General features: G+C 45.6%; 1 protein-coding gene, 1 long non-coding RNA gene and 1 other non-coding gene across 4 annotated transcripts; 2 read left to right on the forward strand and 1 right to left on the reverse strand.

The window, feature by feature from the left end:
• Positions 1-308: 308 nt before the first annotated feature.
• On the forward strand, positions 309-17,243 carry LOC114144576 (phosphatidylinositol 3-kinase regulatory subunit alpha-like). Of its 2 annotated transcripts, XM_028017560.1 has the most exons (17): positions 309-501; positions 3,845-4,317; positions 5,249-5,378; positions 6,289-6,381; positions 6,534-6,605; positions 6,683-6,799; positions 6,896-7,094; positions 7,175-7,257; positions 10,261-10,366; positions 10,447-10,545; positions 11,485-11,665; positions 11,739-11,864; positions 11,930-12,072; positions 14,106-14,282; positions 14,358-14,432; positions 14,743-14,913; positions 14,994-17,243. In XM_028017560.1, the coding sequence occupies exons 2-17, from the start codon at positions 4,126-4,128 to the stop codon at positions 15,181-15,183; spliced, it is 2,154 nt and encodes a 717-aa protein (XP_027873361.1). In that variant the 5' UTR covers positions 309-501; positions 3,845-4,125; the 3' UTR covers positions 15,184-17,243. The 2 variants fall into 2 exon arrangements, with proteins under 2 accessions (XP_027873361.1, XP_027873362.1); XM_028017561.1 differs by lacking the exons at positions 309-501; positions 3,845-4,317; positions 5,249-5,378; ... (3 more) ...; positions 6,896-7,094; positions 7,175-7,257 and adding an exon at positions 8,318-8,846.
• On the reverse strand, positions 1,684-2,144 carry LOC114144581 (uncharacterized). Its single transcript, XR_003595513.1, has 2 exons — positions 1,990-2,144; positions 1,684-1,745 (listed from the first exon to the last, which is right to left on the reverse strand). It is a non-coding gene; the product is annotated as an uncharacterized LOC114144581 (long non-coding RNA).
• trnad-guc (transfer RNA aspartic acid (anticodon GUC)) lies at positions 2,851-2,922 on the forward strand. The gene has a single exon. It is a non-coding gene; the product is annotated as a tRNA-Asp (tRNA).
• Positions 17,244-19,823: the final 2,580 nt, after the last annotated feature.

Here is a 19,823-nt window from a genome sequence, read left to right on the forward strand (position 1 = left end):
ATATATATATATATATATATATATATGTGTAATTATGACTGGTAATATTTCAACTTAAAACCCAGTTTGATCGTGATGCTAATTTCTTGACATCCTCTGACAGCTTTTATTCTGAAGGTCTCGGCGGACTCGTTTGGTTCTGCTCAAATGTCTAAGAGCAAAAATAAAGTTTCATGAAAAATCTGTGATATAATTATACTTTTCATCTGCTACACGGCAAGTTTCGTACCAGAAACAAATATTTTTAAAGGATTTGACGACGTGGTCTATTTGGCTGCTTTTATTTTGACAGTCTATTCCGGAAGTGAGTGTGACTTGATGCCAGTCTGCTGTCGACAAGCTGAACGGACACGGTCTGCCAGCGTCTCCATCCTGAGGGTTTTCGCTAAATTAACGGATTCTTTCGGTTCTGGAGAACCTGTGGAGGCGGTATCCATCATGGTGTTCGGAGTTCGGTCTGCTGGACGGTTCGGTTGGTGAAAAAGTTAAAGAACCAACAAGGTGAGGGCTGTTTTCCCTCAACTAGCACGGTTAGCTGCTGGTTTCCTGTTTCCTGGAGCGGTTCTGGTCGGGTTCCTGGTTCTGTCCTGGTTCTGCTGCATCATAGAGCAGCTTTAGCTTTTAAATCCAGGTAACATCACGGCGGCCTGCAGAAAAACAGAAACTTCAACTTATTAGGTGAAGGACTTTAAAAAGCCGAAATGTGCCTTTAGAGACGGTGGGTTCATTTTCTGTTCATCACCGCAGATTCGTTACAAACTAAATATTTTATCAGTTAGAAATATTTTGAGTTAGGTATTTGTTGCTTTATAAACAATTAATCTTACGCATTTTTCTGAACTCCCCTATAAATGTATGTTTTGGTCCGTTAAGTCGCATATTTAATAACCTAAAATACACATAAGCTCATCGGAAGATCGTTTTAGAAATATGCGTAAATATTTTTCAAAATGTCTTTTTACACACCATCAAAACAAATGTTAATGTATTTTTGAAACAGTGTTTATTATTATTATTGTAATTGTTGTTGGAGACAAAATGAGATCATTTATTGTATTTTTATTCTGTGTAAGTATATTTCCCATCCCTAAAATGTGCATTTTGTTTGTGCAACGTTATTTGCAACAGATAAGTTACATGTTCATCTATTCATTACCATATAAATATTAATGACACAATATTTGAGTTGCCAGTAATTAAAACTACTTGATAATTAAAAAGATTTAATTATCGTTATCTATTTAAACACACAAACATGGCATTTTGAATCAAGTTGATCAAAATCAGTTGAAATATAAAAACCTGATTTTGGTTGAGAGTTGATTAAAATTCATTTTTTTCTCCAATAAGGTGAAGAGATGTAACAGGTGGCATCAATGAGTCTCAGAAGTCGTTCAGGTGGGTCTCAACCAGATATTTTATTTTATTTTTTTCTGGGGGAAGAAGGGAAAACAAATGAACAACCTCCTCAACTCCTTCTCCCTGCACTCCGACTCCACAGCAGCACAGAACACCGCTCTCAGACTTAACAAAAGTTAACAAAAAAAGAAATCTTCTCACAAAAATAGTAAACTAAAAACAAGAGGAGAAAACCGCCACCTGGTGGCCACAACAACACAATACAGTGGGACAGAGTTAAATAAACAGAGATAAAGAGTATAAATTAAAAATAAAAAAACATACCTGGGGGAAGAAGGGAAAACAAATGAACAACCTCCTCAACTCCTTCTCCCTGCACTCCGACTCTAAAAATGTGGAAATAAAAACAATGTTCAACCGGGCTGTGCTGGACTAGCACCGGTCGTTCGCGCCAAAATAAAAAGGAAATTATAATAAAACTGTTTATGAAAAAAACCACAATGACGGTCAAAACTGCAAAATAACACACTAACAAACAATAATAAACAGCATATGGTAAAGACCTCAACATGAACAACATCCATACAGAAAAACAACCATATCTCAGCAGCTAACTTTCCTCTGACTTACCCACAGCAGCGCAGAACAACGCTCTGACGGAAAAGGGGGGCAGAGGAGCTACGAGGGCTGGGATAGACTACGGAAGCCCAGAAAACACAAACGAGGCGGAGAGCAGAAGGGCGACCCCCGCAGGCAAAAACAACGAAATAAATAAAAATAACTGAATAAGATAAAATTCACAAATTCACAATATAAAATGAATAACAAATAATAATTTACAAAGAAACACATTTGTAACTCTGTTACAGAGAGACGGATTGCTCTGTTTACTTTCAAAGGCTTAAAGGAAAAATGACAAAAATGAAAGATTACTTCAACATACTGTAAGCAGTGATAACATATTTTATGGCAGTTACATCAGTACAGCAAAGTTATATAAATAAATATTGTATTAACTCAGAAATGTTCAGGATGCAGCCGTTAAAATCTACAAACCAAATAAATCATAAACTAGAAATATTCACATAAATTTCAGTGTTTTTTTTCCTGCTGTTCATTTTATTTTCGAAATTTATTACATGATAATAATTAATAAAATGTTTAAATGGCTTAAATAAAACATTCTAGTTCCTGAAAATATACAAGTCAGAGGTCAGAGGTCAGCCTGTTTCCTCCTGCCGCCTGAAAACACGAATACATCTGGAAAAACCTGTAATTACTATAATAATTTTAATATAAAATATTCATGTTTTATTTTAAAAGTAAGCGATTAAAATGAACATTTATTTTTAGATTTAAAAAGAAAGAAATAATTTTCAGGGTGATTTTATTTGAGTCATAAAAAGTTTTATTTCTCTGAATTTGGTATTTTAGAACCTAAATGTTGTTTTTCAGCTGTAAAGCTTCAAAAAACATCTAATATCATTAATCTCCTCGTTAGTACAGTGGTGAGTGTCCCCGCCTGTCACGCGGGAGTCCGGGGTTCGATTCCCCGACGGGGAGTGAAGTTTGTTTCAGGTCCCTCTTGAAAATGAGATCTAGATCTCTACGGGGTTTACCTGATTAAAGGAATAAAAGTTTCATGAAAATGTTTTGATCCAACAGTCGAGTCGATGTTTTTAACTGTAGGAGTAAATTCAAACCCCACAGATGTTTCCCCTAAATAAAATAACTTCCTCCAAACTCGGTGATTCACATATTTCTACATGTTTTCTATCAGCGACGCTGTGATGACTCAACCAATGACGGCCGTGAATTATTAATAAAATAACTGGAAAATATGAAACCCACTCAGTTTCCTGATATCTGCCACAATCTGGCTTTTAATGACAGAAAAATAACTTTTATTTCTTTCCATGTATAAAATTTGAGAAAGTTGTGAGTTTACATGCTTTCTCTTTTATCAAACTGATATTTTTTCACTGTTGAGAATCTGCTGAACCGTTTCAGACTGAAAACAGCTGAAACTTTAACATCCCTGCTCCAGTCAGACGGGGGCAGGTCTTCCTGTCGTCGTCTTCCTGTTGTCTTCTTCAGGTGTTTTGCGTCAGAGATGCATTTAAAGAGGTTCTGGAGGAACCTCAGCAGGTCGTCATGAATCATAATTGATGCGTTCAAAGAGTTGAGCAACTAAACGACGTCCTGAGGAAACGCAGAGGCTGCAGCAGCAAAAAACACAAACAGGAAGTGATTAGCCTGCTGAATCTGAGAGGGCTCTGATTGGATGGCCAACACAGCCTGTAACCTTTGACCTATAACCTGTAACCTTTAACTTGCAGCTACCTGTATCCTGTAACCTTTAACCTGTGACCTGCAGCAACCTGTAACCTTTAACCTACAGCTACCTGTAACCTTTGACCTGCAGCAGCCTGTAACCTTTAACCTTTAACCTGCAGCAGCCTGTAACGTGCAGTTTGTCCTCCAGCCCTCCAGGTGGAGCCGTGTCCCCCTCAGATGTGTCGTGTGACCGCGGCCGGCCTCCAGCTGATGCAGCAGGAAGCTGCGTGTGTGACGGCGCGGCGGTGGGCGCAGCAGGAGGGATGACATGGAGAGCGGAGAGACGCGCGCGCAGCTGGAGACGCCATCTTTACTCTCTTCTTGCCTCTAGAAGTTCTCAGGACGTCGCAGGAACGTATTTTTCTACCGTTTTCTATCCAGAGTTGATTTTTGCTACGAGCTGTGAAGCCATATTGGACCGGCGCCGGGATGAGCTCCGAGGGCTTCCAGTACCGAGCGCTGTACGACTACAAGAAGGAGCGGGATGAGGACATCGACCTGCGCGTGGGGGACATGCTGCTGGTCAGCAGGGGGGCGCTGCTGGCGCTGGGCTGCGGCAGCGGAGACGAGGAGCGGCCGTCTGAGATCGGCTGGCTGCCGGGCTTCAACGAGACCACGCAGGTACCGGTTCTGACCCGCCACATCTCTGCCAGGGCCAGGGAGGGCCGGGTTCTCCGTCTGTGACCTTTAACCTTTGAGGTGATGTCATCGGTGTTCAGTCTGAGACGACGTCAGTAAAGCTAACAAGTTATTGGTCCAATCAGTCCTTTGGGATTTACTGGACTCTCACGTTGCCGTGACGATAAATTACTAACATTAATGCAGCTCATAACTATTCATACCCCACAGATTTCTGCATAACTTTATTTATTCTGGTGAAAAGACAGAAATTTGTCGGTCATAAAATTTAGAAAATTACACATTTTTTATAAGTTTTTAGTCAGACTGGGACTTTAACGCATTTTAATAGTTAATCAGATTTTTCTTTTTCTGTTCAACAGTTCCAGCGGGAACCTTTGTGTTTGATCGTTTCCGGTACGCCAGTAAATCTGACACACGATAATAAACTTCACTGGGTGATGAATTGAAATCTTGTGGTTTTCCAGTAATATAATGGAAGAAAATACTTTTTAATTCTAATGAACATTTAACTCTGGAACATTAAGACATTTAAAATAATCAAAAATAAACAAATGAAATGAATTATGAAGTTTGTAAAACTCCAGGACCAAAACTCCAGACTTTTATCGTCCTGTTTTCTCAAAAGAGAAAAACGATAATTAATCCGAATGGAAATGATTGAGCTTGTTTTCATTGATTATGTGATTAATTGATTTATTGATTATTGTCAGGTTTAAACACAACCAGCTGCTTCTTCTCACCAGCTTCATTTCTGCTCCTAAAACCACCTGATGGGAAATTTATGATGAAATCCATCAGTGTCTCTGTTGCTGAGCTCATATCTGTTTGTTCCATAAATTAGCAGCAAAATGGGTTTTGGGTCGGAACCGCTCAGTCAGCCCCTGTCTGGTTCTGGTTCTGGTTCTGGCAGGAGAAAGGCGACTTCCCAGGAACGTACGTGGAGTTCGTCGGCAGGAAGAGGATGTCCCCGCCCACTCCGAAGCCCCGCCCACCCAGACCGCCGTCCACCGCCTCCATGAGGACCGACTCGGAGTCAGAGGGTGAGTCCAGTTCCCAGGTTCTGGTTCTCTGTGAGGCCCGGTCCAATCGGACCTTCTGCAGCGACCCGGACCGTCCCAGCTGCTGTTGCTGACTGAACACGACTTGACTGCGTTCTGCTGCCATCAGCGCAGCACAGGAAGTGTGTGTGAGGGTGTGTGTTGTGTGTGTGTGTGTGTGTGTGAGGGTGTGTGTGTGTGTGTGTTTACTGTCATTACCTGCCTGTTTTCACAGAATCTTCTTCCTCTGGTTTCCTCTCAGAAACAAACCTGTTGCAGGTTTTTAGCTTTCTGCCTTTCAATGACCAGCAGCTGCATTTTGTTTCCATGGAGATGAGGAGAGCTTCGTCAGCTGGGCCTGCAGCAGCTTCCTCCATCAGAACCGGGCCGGGTCTGGGCTCACCAGCCTCCGTGGCCTCATATCTCCCAGCACCAGCAGCTCATTCAGGATCCGTTTGGTTCCTTCCTGCTCGGTTCAGCAGCAAAATGGTTTCATCCCCACAACCTCGTTATTCAGTTCGTTTCTGTTTCACTTGTCAGAAACATTTCACTTTCAGGACATCCCAACAGTGCTGGACATCGCTAACTGAACAGCTAGCATAGGCCTTAGCGTTAGCTATGCTAAGGCATTACCGTTAGCTATGCTAAGGCATTAGCATTAGCTAAAAACCAACACAGTACTGATCAGAATCCTAACGGCTCATCATCAGCAGAGCAGCTTCGGTTCTGTTAGTTCATCTTTACTAGCATCTGCTGCCTGAAAGTCAGAGATCTGGGTCCAGAACCGAGCCGTCAGAACCAGAACCTGGCTCTGTTTGTCCAGAAGTTCTCTGTTAGAACCTTTTGGACCAGACGGCGCCTCTCAATTGGGTTCCAGAACCTCCATGTTTGACTCTTTGTGTTTGTTGCTCAGGTTTGGTTCTGCCGGACCTGCCGGACCAGTTCGGACCTCCAGACACGGCGCCGCCGCTCCTCAGCAGACTGATGGAGCTCATAGAGACCAAAGGTAGGCCCAAGCCGCTCCGTGTCCAACCCGACCCGGTTCTGCTGCTCCGCTGGACAAGGTCTCTCTGTGGAACTGTTCAAAACCAACAGAACCCAGTCTCTACTGGACCTTTCAGCATCCGGTCATCAGATTGATGTTGTGTGTCTCTGCAGGTTCTGACAGCCCGGTTCTGTACCGCAGCATGAGTGGAGGGGTTCTGGACACCCGGCAGCTGGCCGACACCGGTGAGGAACCAGAACCCGTCCTGCAGCCCGTCCGCGGTCTGCTCGGTTCCGTCTGACTGAGATGCGTTTGTTTTCAGAGCCGGAGCAGCTGGACGTGCCGTCGCTGTGTGACGGGGTGGTCCGGTTCCTGCAGGACCTGCCCGGTCCGGTCCTGCCCGCCTCGCTGCAGGCCGACATGAGCCACGCCGTCCAAGGTCAGCAGAACCAGAACCAGGCCAGCTGGCGCTCCTGTCAGTCAGGCGCTGGTGAAACGTTCCGACCCGTTTTAATGTCCCTGGTTCTGTCCGCAGAGGTCCGGGACCCAGAGGAGTGCGCCCAGGTTCTGCGGGGCGTGGCGAGCTCGCCGGCCTGCCCGGCCCAGTTCGGGCTGACCCTGCTCAGCGTGGTCCGGCACCTGGCCCGGCTCAGTCTGCACGGCTCCAGGAACCAGCTGAGCCCGCGGGTTCTGGCCGAGAACTTCAGCCCGCTTTTGTTCAGGCAGCCCGCTGGGTCGGTGCCAGAACCCAGAATCTTCCAGCAGGTCCTAACGGTACCGCCGGGTCTCACCGGGTCTCTGTTGTTCTGTCCAGGTCCGACTCCGCTCTGGATCCTCTCGTTCAGGTTCTGGAGGTTCTGATCACCAGCGAACTCAACATGACCCAAGCAGCACCAGGTAACTCTGCCTGATCCCGGTTCTGGTTCTGGTCCGGCTCACACTAATCACTATAATCTTTATTCAGCATCTTTTTTTCTTTCTAATTTCATAAACAAAGTAAAGCAGTTAATCTGTGAGGCGTCGCCCCCTGGCTGCAGCCAGCGGTACTGCAGCTCAGACACAAACATGGCCGCTGAACTTCTTCTTCTCTGGATGTTTGGTTTAAACTTTGTTAAAGGCCGAAGTCTGGAGCTGCTTCAGGTTAGGGGACTCAGGGACTGGACTCTCGGGAAGGTTCTGGTTCTGGTTCTGAAAGTCGGCAGCACGGCGCCATTACACAAACATCCATTAAACTGATGATCATCTGTTTTCTGCTGTATTAATATTTAATCCTCCAGATAATATCTAAAATAATCCAGTTTAATCCAGAGAACAATAATTAATTCTGATTACATGGAAATCAGATTTAATGTAATAAATTAGGGCTCAAATTATTAATTGTAATGAATCGATTCTTATCAACTAATTTAGTAAATAATTGTTAACTGGAGCATTACCGAATAATCAATGCAGTCGGTAGGTAGGGCCTGTAGGGGGCGCTCTGATGGCTTCCTGCCACCACAGTTCAGTTCCTCATCTGGGGACAGGAAGCGGCAGGGTCAGGGTGGAGTTCACTTCCTGCTGCAGCGCCACCTATTGGTCTCTCTGCTTCTGGTTCGGTCCAGATCAGCCGGACCGCTTCAGGTTCTGGAACCTCAGTGTGTTACTGTGTGTGTGTTACTGCGTGTGTGCGTGATACTGTGTGTGTGTGCGTGATACTGTGTGTGTGTGTGTGTTACTGTGTGTGTGATACTGTGTGTGTGTGTGTTACTGTGTGTGTGTGTTACTGCATGTGTGTTACTGTGTGTGTGATACTGCGTGTGTGTGTGTTACTGCGTGTGTGTTACTGTGTGTGTGTGTGTGTGTGTGTGATACTGAGTGTGTTACTGCGTGTGTGTTACTGCGTGTGTGCGTGATACTGTGTGTGTGTGTGTTACTGTGTGTGTGTTACTGTGTGCGTGATACTGTGTGTGTGTGTGTGTTACTGTGTGTGTGTTACTGTGTGTGTGTGTGTGTGTGTGTGTGTGTGTGTGATACTGTGTGTGTGTGAGGGTTCTGCTCGTCCCTCGTTGAGTCGGTCAGACCAGCAGCTGAATCGATGACATCATCCATCCCCGCGGTGACAGATGATGCTGCGGAGGAGGAGGGGGGCGTTGCCGTGGTGATATCCCTGCCTGCGTGTGATTGGCCGAGGCCGGCGGTGATGTCACACATCTCCAAGCTGCTGTGCCGATCTTTGAACAGAGGCAGAGATGGAGGCAGGCGGACGGAGGGGAAGCTTCAGCGCCGATGAACGGAGAGATGCTGTCTGGTTCTGACCTGCAGCTCAGCCGCTCACCCTGCTGCCAGAACCAGAACCAGAACCTGGAGGGGATGACATCCGGGTGTTAGAGCTGAATTGTTTCTCCCGAGAGCCATCATGGAGCGGGAGCAGCGGGGCAGAACCCGGTCGGAACCGCTGCTGGGCCGAGACCAGATCGTGTGCTACATTAACATGCAGAGACCAGGTAAGGCCTGCGGAGGGCGCTCTGATGGGTTCTGCTGGCTCCAGACCCGGTGACGCAGCATCAGCTCTGCTGTCGTCATGGTTACCGGCTCGTTTGGCTGATGTCATCGTTTGATCAGGATTCCCCAAATAAACATTTCATCTGGTTTTTACAGCTTAAAGAAAGAATCAAACTTTTCACTGTTGCTCCATAAAAAAGCCTTAAGACGGCCACTTCCTGTCACTTCCTCTCTCACTTCCTGTCTCACTTCCTCAAACTTGACCATGAAATCTGATTCTGGTGGAAAATGTCAGATTATTTTTAATGTTGGTGAATTTATCACCATTGAGCAGAAATGTTACAGTAACTGAAACCAGAATATTTTTATGTTCTACATCTCAAAGCGACGGTTTGTTGACGAACAGAGCAGGACGACTAGCGTCCAGCTAGCATCCAGTTAGCATCCAGCTAGCTGTCCAGTTAGCGTCCAGCTAGCTGTCCAGTTAGCATCCAGCTAGCATCCAGCTAGCTGTCCAGTCAGCATCCAGCTAGCTGTCCAGTTAGCGTCCAGCTAGCTGTCCAGTTAGCATCCAGTTAGCTGTCCAGTTAGCATCCAGTTAGCTATCCACTCGGCATCAAACCGACTTCAGAAAACTGGCCTCATGTCAACATCTAATGACATCACGCTCTGCTGATGACATCACGCTCTGCTGATGACATCACGCTCTGCTGATGACATCACGCTCTGTTTCCTGGTTGATTTGCTCCAGACTAGATAGAAATGCGACTTTGCAACATTTTACAGTTTGGTTACATGGTTACTAAGGCTTCAGGAAGGAGGAAATGTCTCTGGCTTTCTCCACCAATCAGAGCTCAGATCTTCTTAATGTCCAGAGGAGACGATTTATCAGCTGGTTACCATGGTTACTACTCAGAATAACTTCTGTAGAGATCTGAGCTTCATTTCCTGTTTGTAACCAACAACCTGGTTGAATAAAACATTTGATTCCCGTTCTGTTCTGTGTGGACCAGTCAAAGTAAAGCAGTTTTTAGTGATCCAGCGGGTCAGAACATCAGATGGTGAGTTTCCGCTGGCTGTTTTTAGAGCAAATGGAATATTTCTGTTTCAGAATGAGTTGTTCTAAAGTTCCTGGCACAAAGTGTTTAAAGGCTGAGTAAAAAATCCTGAAGACGAGTTTTATCTGCATGTTCAACTTCCTGCCACATGATCTGAGGTTTTATCTCTGATCGCTCGTCAGCAGAAAACTGAACAGAAAGCAAAAGCTGCCTTTTCTGATTTCCACGAACAAACCTGACAATGTTTTGAGCTGCAGGCAGTGGAACTCCCAGCAGGTCTGAGATTAACAGCGGACGCTGCGACGCGCTGTTAGCTTCTTCCATCATTCTCATCATTTTTCTTCTCCCTCTGCTGCAGCTCTGCCTCCCAAACCGGTGAAGGCCTCCACTGCTGCTCCCTCCAGCACCTTCAACAACAGCATCTCCCTGCAGGACGCCGAGTGGTACTGGGGGGACATTTCCAGGTGAGACACACCTGTCCTCTGAGAGGGAGGGGGTCTGCAGAGACCCCAGAGTGACTGACTGACTGTCTGTCCGTGTGCAGGGAGGAGGTGAACGAGAAGCTGAGAGACACAGCCGACGGCACCTTCCTGGTGCGGGACGCCTCCACCAAGATGCACGGAGATTACACCCTGACCCTCAGGTAACGCCCCGTTACCCCATTACCCCCCGTTACTCCCATTATCCCTTATTACCCCCCCCCAATACCCATAATACCGACTGTTACCCCAACGTCTGACTGACACCAACTTCAGTCAGACGTTATTTTATGGGCTGCTAGCCAACCAGTCCAGTTTCAGGTTATTTTCTGATGTCAGCACTCATGGAAACAGATCAGGAGTTATTTTGGAACTGAGGGAAATCTTCAGTCCGAATGTTTAATATGTAATTTAGCCCCGCCCCCACACTGAAAGGGGCGGAGCCAGGACAATCTGATGGGCGGGGGTGCTTAGTAGATGGTTGAATTTTTCTAAATAAATAAATAAAAGCAATTTACAACAATTTTTTTAACTTTAATTGTTTTATAAAGCAACTGGCAAAAAAAATCCAGTAGTTTTTTTCCTTTTTAAAAAAAGCTACTAAAGAAACTACAGATTCATTAAAAAAAGATTAATAACAAATATAGTGACTTTTTGAAAATAGACTTTATGGAAATAAACAACCAATAGGAAAATGAAGCTGCAGTAGCCACTGTTCCACCCAAAGAGGGCAGCACTGAGGTGGTTTCAGATAAACCCGTTCAGTTTATCTGCCTAAAACGACTCATGAAAACCCGAGAACATTTTCTTGTTTTTCTTCCCATCAGCACAAAATGTGCTGAAATATGAAAAAGCTTCATTTTAGATTCTAATCAACTTCCTTTATTTAAAGATTCTTTCAAAAGCATCTTCAGAACCAAAGAGTCAGAATAATTTCCCAGAAGTTTATTATAACTGAGCTGAACTCATTTCCTCCCAGTTTGAAGCAACGTTTAATAAATCCTGGTTGTCGTTTACTTTCTGGAGTTTTTCTGAGCTGATTTCGTCACCGGAAACCCGATCAGCTGCTGCTGGGACAGTAAACATTCTGGTTCTGCCTGCAGGAAGGGAGGCAACAACAAGCTGATCAAGATCTTCCATCGGGAGGGGAAGTACGGCTTCTCTGACCCGCTGACCTTCAGCTCGGTGGTGGAGCTCATCAACCACTATCGCCACGAGTCTCTGGCCCAGTACAACCCCAAGCTGGACGTCAAGCTGCTCTACCCGGTGTCCAAGCACCAGCAGGTAGGTGTCTCCGCCCGCCCCGCGGCCCACGGCGCCGCGGCCCCTCTGATCGGCCGGCCGTGTCGCCCCTCAGGACCAGGTGGTGAAGGAGGACAGCGTGGAGGCCGTGGGCAAGAAGCTGCATGAGTACCACCTGCAGTACCAGGAGAAGAACCGCGAGTACGACCGGCTGTACGAGGAGTACACCAGAACGTCGCAGGTACGGCCGGCGAGACGCCGCGCAGGCGGCGCTGAGGGCGGCGTTTAACCCCTCTGCCCCCGCAGGAGATCCAGATGAAGCGCACCGCCATCGAGGCCTTCAACGAGACCATCAAGATCTTCGAGGAGCAGTGCCAGACGCAGGAGCGCTTCAGCAAGGAGTACATCGAGAAGTTCCGCCGCGAGGGCAACGACAAGGAGATCCAGAGGTGGGCTGTTACCACGGCAACCATCTGCAGCACACACAGACTGGAGGCTGGGTTGCCATGGCTACAGAATCAGCTGGAAGAACAGACCTGCTGATGAATTCAGTTTGAACGATTCGGTTCTAAACCTGCAGCTCAGAACCTGAAAAATATTCCTGCCATTGTATCTTATAGGTAGTCCATTGTTTTCTGTCCGCCGGTCTCTTTGCAGTGGCCGGTCTCTTTACGCTGGCCGGTCTCCTTGCAGTGACCGGTCTCTTTACGCTGGCCGGTCTCTTTGCGTTGGCCGGTCTCTTTACGCTGGCCGGTCTCTTTGCAGTGACCGGTCTCTTTACGCTGGCCGGTCTCTTTGCGTTGGCCGGTCTCTTTACGCTGGCCGGTCTCTTTGCAGTGACCGGTCTCTTTACGCTGGCCCGTCTCTTTGTGCTGGCCGGTCTCTTTGCGCTGGCCGGTCTCTTTGCGGTGACCGGTCTCTTTACGCTGGCCGGTCTCTTTGCGCTGGCCGGTCTCTTTGCAGTGACCGGTCTCTTTACGCTGGCCGGTCTCTTTGCGTTGGCCGGTCTCTTTACGCTGGCCGGTCTCTTTGCAGTGACCGGTCTCTTTACGCTGGCCGGTCTCTTTGCGTTGGCCGGTCTCTTTACGCTGGCCGGTCTCTTTGCAGTGGCCGGTCTCTTTACGCTGGCCGGTCTCCTTGCAGTGACCGGTCTCTTTACGCTGGCCGGTCTCTTTGCGTTGGCCGGTCTCTTTACGCTGGCCGGTCTCTTTGCAGTGACCGGTCTCTTTACGCTGGCCGGTCTCTTTGTGCTGGCCGGTCTCTTTGCGCTGGCCGGTCTCTTTGCGGTGACCGGTCTCTTTACGCTGGCCGGTCTCTTTGCGGTGACCGGTCTCTTTGCGGTGACCGGTCTCTTTACGCTGGCCGGTCTCTTTACGCTGGCCGGTCTCTTTACGCTGGCCGGTCTCTTTGCGGTGGCCGGTCTCTTTGCGGTGACCGGTCTCTTTACGCTGGCCGGTCTCTTTACGCTGGCCGGTCTCTTTACGCTGGCCGGTCTCTTTGCGGTGGCCGGTCTCTTTGCGGTGGCCGGTCTCTTTGCGGTGGCCGGTCTCTTTGTGGTGGCCGGTCTTTTTACGCTGGCCGGTCTCTTTACGCTGGCCGGTCTCTTTACGCTGGCCGGTCTCTTTGCGGTGACCGGTCTCTTTACGCTGGCCGGTCTCTTTGCGGTGACCGGTCTCTTTACGCTGGCCGGTCTCTTTGCGGTGACCGGTCTCTTTGCGGTGACCGGTCTCTTTACGCTGGCCGGTCTCTTTACGCTGGCCGGTCTCTTTACGCTGGCCGGTCTCTTTACGCTGGCCGGTCTCTTTGCGGTGGCCGGTCTCTTTGCGGTGGCCGGTCTCTTTGCGGTGGCCGGTCTCTTTGTGGTGGCCGGTCTTTTTACGGTGGATGTTTTCATCTCCATACCATCTTCATCCCAACGCCAGAGTCAAGTTAGTCTTACATTTCTAACGTGAAACTTATTGTACCAAAATAAAAGCGTGTAAACAGCCAGTAAAGCCCAGTATGATGATCAGCTGCAGCGTTTCCCTCCACGTCAGCTGGACAGGAAGGAACTGATGGTGTTGGGTTTTCAAAATAAAATACATTTCATGTTTTATGATATTTAAATTCATTTCAAGCTTTGAGGATGTTTAGTATAAGTGCACAAATATGATTTATGTTGTTTTAACATGAAAAAGAAGAAAAAACATAATTGTGAAGATTTGGGGCTTTTATTTTGTCATGCACTCAGAGCATAAAGCATAGAACTAGAATGAATAGATCAGTCCCTATGGATCAGGGCCACTGTCACCAATAACCCATGTAGAATTTCTTTCAGTATCGGGTACAGATAATAACATCTGTGGTTCTGACCCGGTTGGTTCAGGCCCAGTTGGGTTCAGGCCCGGTTGGGTTCTGGCTTGGTTGGTTCTGACCCGGTTGGTTCTGACCCAGTTGGATTTTGGCTCGGTTGGGCTCTGACCCAGTTGGGTTCTCTCTGAAGGATCATGGAGAACTACGACAAGCTGAAGTCTCGGATCAGCGAAATCGTGGACAGCAAGCGCCACCTGGAGGTGGACCTGAAGAAGCAGGCGGCCGACAACCGGGAGATCGACAAGAAGATGAACAGCATCAAACCGGACCTGATCCAGCTTCGCAAGACCCGGGACCAGTACCTGATGTAAGCCCCGCCCCCAGACAGGAAGCGCTGGCGGTGGGCAGGAAGTGGGCTCTAACAGCCGTGTGTTTGTTCCAGGTGGCTGACCCAGAAAGGAGTCCGGCAGAGGAAGCTGAACGAGTGGCTGGACCTGAAGAACGAGACCACCGAGGAGTGAGTTCTGACCCGACCCGACCATTGGGGACACTTTGACTCTTTTTAGCCAGAGAAGAAGAATCAGACCAAGAGTTAGACTAAAACAGAGGGATCACCTGGTCGGACATTAACTACAAGGTTTTAGCCTTAAAGACATTTCTGTCAACCTTCAGAAACCGCTGAAGGTTGACAGAAATGTCTTTAAAAACCACATTGAAACTGAAGGTCAAAGGTCAAACAGTTCCTCTAGGAGTTCAGAAGCTGAGCAGCTGTTAGCCAGATCGGTTGTTGCCCGTAGCAACAGAAATATTGATGTCGCTGTCCGCAGTGAGTACAGCACGGTGGAGGATGAGGAGGACCTTCCTCACCACGACGAGCGGCTGTGGCGTCTGGGGAACATGAACCGGCTGCAGGCCGAGGGCCTGCTGCGCGGCAAGCGGGACGGAACCTTCCTGGTCCGGGACAGCAGCAAGCCGGGCTGCTACGCCTGCTCCGTGGTGTAAGCCCCGCCCCCACCCGCTCACCCACCTGTGGGCTTTGGGGTCCCTCCCTCACCTGTCTCTCTCTCTCCCCCCCCAGGGTGGACGGCGAGGTCAAGCACTGCGTCATCAACAAGACCGGCACCGGCTTCGGGTTCGCCGAGCCGTACAACCTGTACGGGTCGCTGAAGGAGCTGGTTCTGCACTACCAGCACACATCGCTGGTCCAGCACAACGACTCGCTCAACGTCACGCTGGCCTTCCCCGTCTTCAGCCCGCAGCGCCGGTGACCTCTGACCTCCGACCCCAACACAGTGTCACGCTGGCCTGCCCCGGCTATAGCTCACCGTGACCTCTGACCCTGTATGACCTCGCTCAGGCCCACTTCCTGTCGATCAGAAACGGTGTCCTCTGCTGGGATCATATGGGAACCAATTAAAACCCAATAATCAATATCTCTGATATTTGGGCTCAAGGCCCAAATCAACACACTGGTCAAGCAAGATGGCCGCCCTGGGCGTTGTGACATCATCTGCGCTGTGACTGGCGATTATTAGCCATCCAGTATTCTATCGATTATTCTTACCATTAATCGGTTAGTCCAATAAAAATTTGATAAGCTTTGGTAAATTCTACCATAACAACAGTATTAATATCAGATATCGGCCCAATTTGTCATATTTACGCATCACTACTGATACTTTTCTGTAGTTTAGATAATTAAACCGTAACAATAATGGCTCAATTTTTAAGTTAACCTGGACAAAATTATCCTAAAATATGAAATTATATTTAATTTAGTAATAAACCAGCAGCCTCACAAAGACCATAGTTCAGTTTTTAGGTTCATCTTCAGTGAGTTTAATGGATGAACTCACTTATAGCTTCTGTGTTAGCGACGGCAGTGTTCAGTGTTTCCTCTCACCTGTATGAATGCACCTGCCGCGCTCTTCACCGCCACCAGGCTAACGGCTACTAGACTCCAGTTAATTCCAGGATGCTTATCGGTCCTCCACAAAACGATAAAACCCCAGATATTATCATAAACCAATGAAATCCCAGAACAAACTTATAAATGGGACGTTATGCTGCTAGCATTAGCACTTAGCAACAACTCAGAGGAAGTGAGAGCGCTAAATAACGAAACATAACGAAACTTGGAGGCAGATAATTTACCCCGAGGAATTTTAATAATGGCGGTTCTGTGGTTGGAGGAATCGTTTCAGCTGCGTCGCCATGGAGCCCAAACGGCCCGATCGATTATCTCCCAGACCTAAAACAAAACTTATCCAGCAATAAATGGCTGACCACCCTGCGGGTCCATGTGTTCCCTACCTCCAAACCCTGGTTCTGACCCGTGACCCTTGACCCCTGCCTCATCAGTCAGCAGAAGCCATGATGTCGGCCGTTGGACGGCTCGTCCAGAACTTTCCTGAACACTGAACGCGTCAGAGCTCATCCCGTCCCACTTCCTGTTTGGTTTCAGCGCGGCTGGGCTCTCCAGCGCCACCCAGCGGTCGGGAATGAAACCCGACCTGGTCTGGTTCTGGTTCTGGAGAGAAATCAGGGAGAAAAGAAGAAAAGCACCAAAACCTCTGGAATCACTTCAGGACGAAACATTTGTTTGGACTCGCAGGAAGTCGAGATATTTTTCCCTTTTCTGATGTTTGTTTCTGTTCTGGGGGAAAACCAGGTACAGAGCTGAACCTGTGGCGTTACCGTGGTAACCGCCTCTTACAGCTTCGCTTCCAGGGGATTTTGAAATAAGTTTTAAAACTGTTTGTTTGTAAAAGGACGAAAGTCATGCATGAAATGGGAACTTATTGTTTTTCTGTTTCCTGTCTGCTCTCCGGTGATGATGATGATGATGATGATGGTGATGATGATGATGATGATGCGTCGAGCGAAGCAGAACCACCAGAAACGTTTTTCTCGTCATAACTCAGAATATTTTCCTAACGTTGAACTCTGAAGCTGAAATCTTGAATCTTGAACTTTTATTTCTGGTTTCTGATCAAATTAAGTCCAAGCTGCAGGTTTGCTTTAAAAATGAAGCTAAAAGGTCAGAGGTCAACTGCAGCCATGAGTTTCATGTTTTATTTTGATCAGAGGAGAAATTAGAACAATGAATAATTAGGATTGTTAAATATAAGAAAATCTTTTCTGCTCTTCTTTCATATTTATTCTGTTTCTGTTTGTCCTTCCTGAGAACTAAAGGAGCAAACAGAACCTGGTCCGGTTCTGGTTCTGGTTCTGGTCCGGTTCTGGTTCTGGTCCAGTTGTCTCCTCCTGCCTTTTGCTGTTGATGTTTAGATCAATAAACTCCAGGTTGTGGATTTTCTCTCTCTGACTTCCTGGTCAGCTTCAGGTATCGCCATGGCAACGCCACACTAAGCTCACCTGCTGGTTTCCTCATCAGGTTGGGTTGATGGAGACAGAAAAATAAGATAAAATTATTGAACCAAAATTATTTAAAATATTAAAGTTTCTCTGTTTTTAACATTTTCAGTTTTTTGTCCAAGATTTCAGCTTAAATTTATGATTTAAAAAAAATCTGAAAATGTTTAATTTTTGGGCTAAATCAGGACTTTTTTCACTTTCAGCCTTTAAGAGAATAAAACTTGTCATTCTGAAATGAAGGTTTATTATAACAACATGAAGACAGAAAACATTATCAGCTCAAATTAAAGACGGAAACCAAATATTTTTACATATTTATAAATCACATTTTCCACATTTATTTCTTAACTACCAGCCTGGTATTAGAGTCTCAGTAGTAAATTTTTCATCAAAATATTTTTACATTTCCATTGATCCTCATTTCTTGTTTAACTAAAATCTGTATAAAGTTTAAACTGCTGATGTTGGCAGACTGATCCGCTGCGCCGCGTTCATTGAACGCCTCGCCACGACGCCTTCAGGTTCCCTGTATTTATTCTGACAAACAGGAAATCAGGTTGGTGGTTAACTTCAGCCAGCGTCTGCCTCCAGGCTTTAAATCAAACAGAATAAACTGGCAGCAGTTAAACAGCTAAAATGGAGAAATGGACATTAATAATTAAAAACAGAATTACTTGTGAAACATTGTATTTTATCAAATTTGTCTAAAATATATGTTAAAATACTTGAAAAGAAAACGGCTGATGCCTCAGTCACAGACGGCAACAGTTAGCGGTTGCTATGGTAACCACCAACGAGCAGCATAACAGAAAAAATAATTTGTGGAGAAACAACTGAAGAATCTGAATGACTGAGTTATTAATTCAGAGAGGATGCATCAGCACTGCCAAAATAAAACCCCGATACAGATATAAATACAAACCTGTGTGTGTGTGATGGTCCAGGAACAATCAATAACCGATCAATAAGCTATAAGCTTTATGCTGATATGTCTAACTCTAAATTTGAGCCTTTAACAAATGACCTGTGATGTTAAAAAAGATAAAATAACAAGAAAAATATTTTTTTAACCTTTGTCCTAAACATTCAGTTGTGTAAGTATTGAAAATATATTGTGAATAATCATTTTAAGAACAAATAATGAATTCTATCATTTAATGTCTGACATTATTCCACAGCTGAGTGCTGCGAACGGGCAGCGTCTGATTCAACACTTATTTTAGCCTCTGCTGCAACAAACTTACATTCATCTCTTAAATTATATTTCATGTTCTGAAACATCACCAGGCTCATTTCATAACATTTCATAACAACCAGCGCCTTTAAATTTTATACATTCGGAAAAAACAAAGAATTTTCCAGTCAGAAAACATTTACCTGTAATAAAACAGTTGACCGATTCTGTCATCTGAATTGAGTGAGAGTGAGACCTCTTGTTTATATACAAGCTTTGTTATTTTAACCCAAATTCAAAAATGTTTAATTTATCCCAACATTAAATTAAATGTCGTGATAACTCAGATCATCAGAGTTGATGTCGATGAAAAACGGCTCGATTTCTGATTTAATTTCATTTTTCCCAGATAAAAAGCAGCTTGAATGATATTGAATGATATTGAATGATATTTCCTAAACCAAACTGAACCAACTCGCTGATCATCAGATCAAATAAGAAAAATACAGGCTTTAATTTTCTTAAATCAATAAAAAATCTGAAGCCAGAACTTTTGTTGGTTCTGAAATGTTTCCGGGTCAAACAGGAAAACCTCCAGCAGAGCCACGAGTCCACAGTATTTATATAGTTTTAAATGCTACATTCATGGCAGTATTTCATAAAAAAATCTAAATACATGTGAAATGCAGGAACGTTGGTCATTTTTTCAATCTTGCTGTCGCCCCCTGCTGTCTGAAAGAGGAACTGATTCTGAACATCAGACATTTAATCTGATGTTGACAAAAGATCCCTGAGCAGGAGAAATAAAATATAAAATTAAATAATTAAGCAAAAAACACATATTTTATCAGTCAGAAATATTCTGTTTTAAATGTTTCAATTATTAAAGTTGTACATTAAGCCGAACCATTCAGCCCTCATGTCTTATTTTAATCCAGCTATAAGAAAACAGTAATATGTTTATGCATCAATAAATAAATATACATAAATAATTAACAAAATGTCAACACTGAAACATTCAGCAGTGCTTCAATTGGATCTAGTGTCATAAAAAGTGTGATTTATATATGTGATATAAATCACATTCATATATTTATTGTTTATTTGCAATAAAGCAGGTGTCATGAAGTGCGGTGTAGGTGGTGGTGAGGCAAACGTTGTAGACCCAGGAATGCGATAAATGAATGATTTTAATGAATAATGTCCAGAAACAACACAGTCCAACAAAGTCCAAAAAACCCGGCAGCACAGTTGAGCGGAAGATTCAGCACAGGTAGCAACAGGCCACACGCATGGACAGGAACACAGCTGGAGTTAAACACACAGGGGAGGACAGGACAACGAAGAGACTCCAGG

Source organism: Xiphophorus couchianus, chromosome 5 (genome assembly GCF_001444195.1).
Source record: "Xiphophorus couchianus chromosome 5, X_couchianus-1.0, whole genome shotgun sequence".
In the NCBI taxonomy this organism is placed as follows: Eukaryota; Metazoa; Chordata; class Actinopteri; order Cyprinodontiformes; family Poeciliidae; genus Xiphophorus; species Xiphophorus couchianus.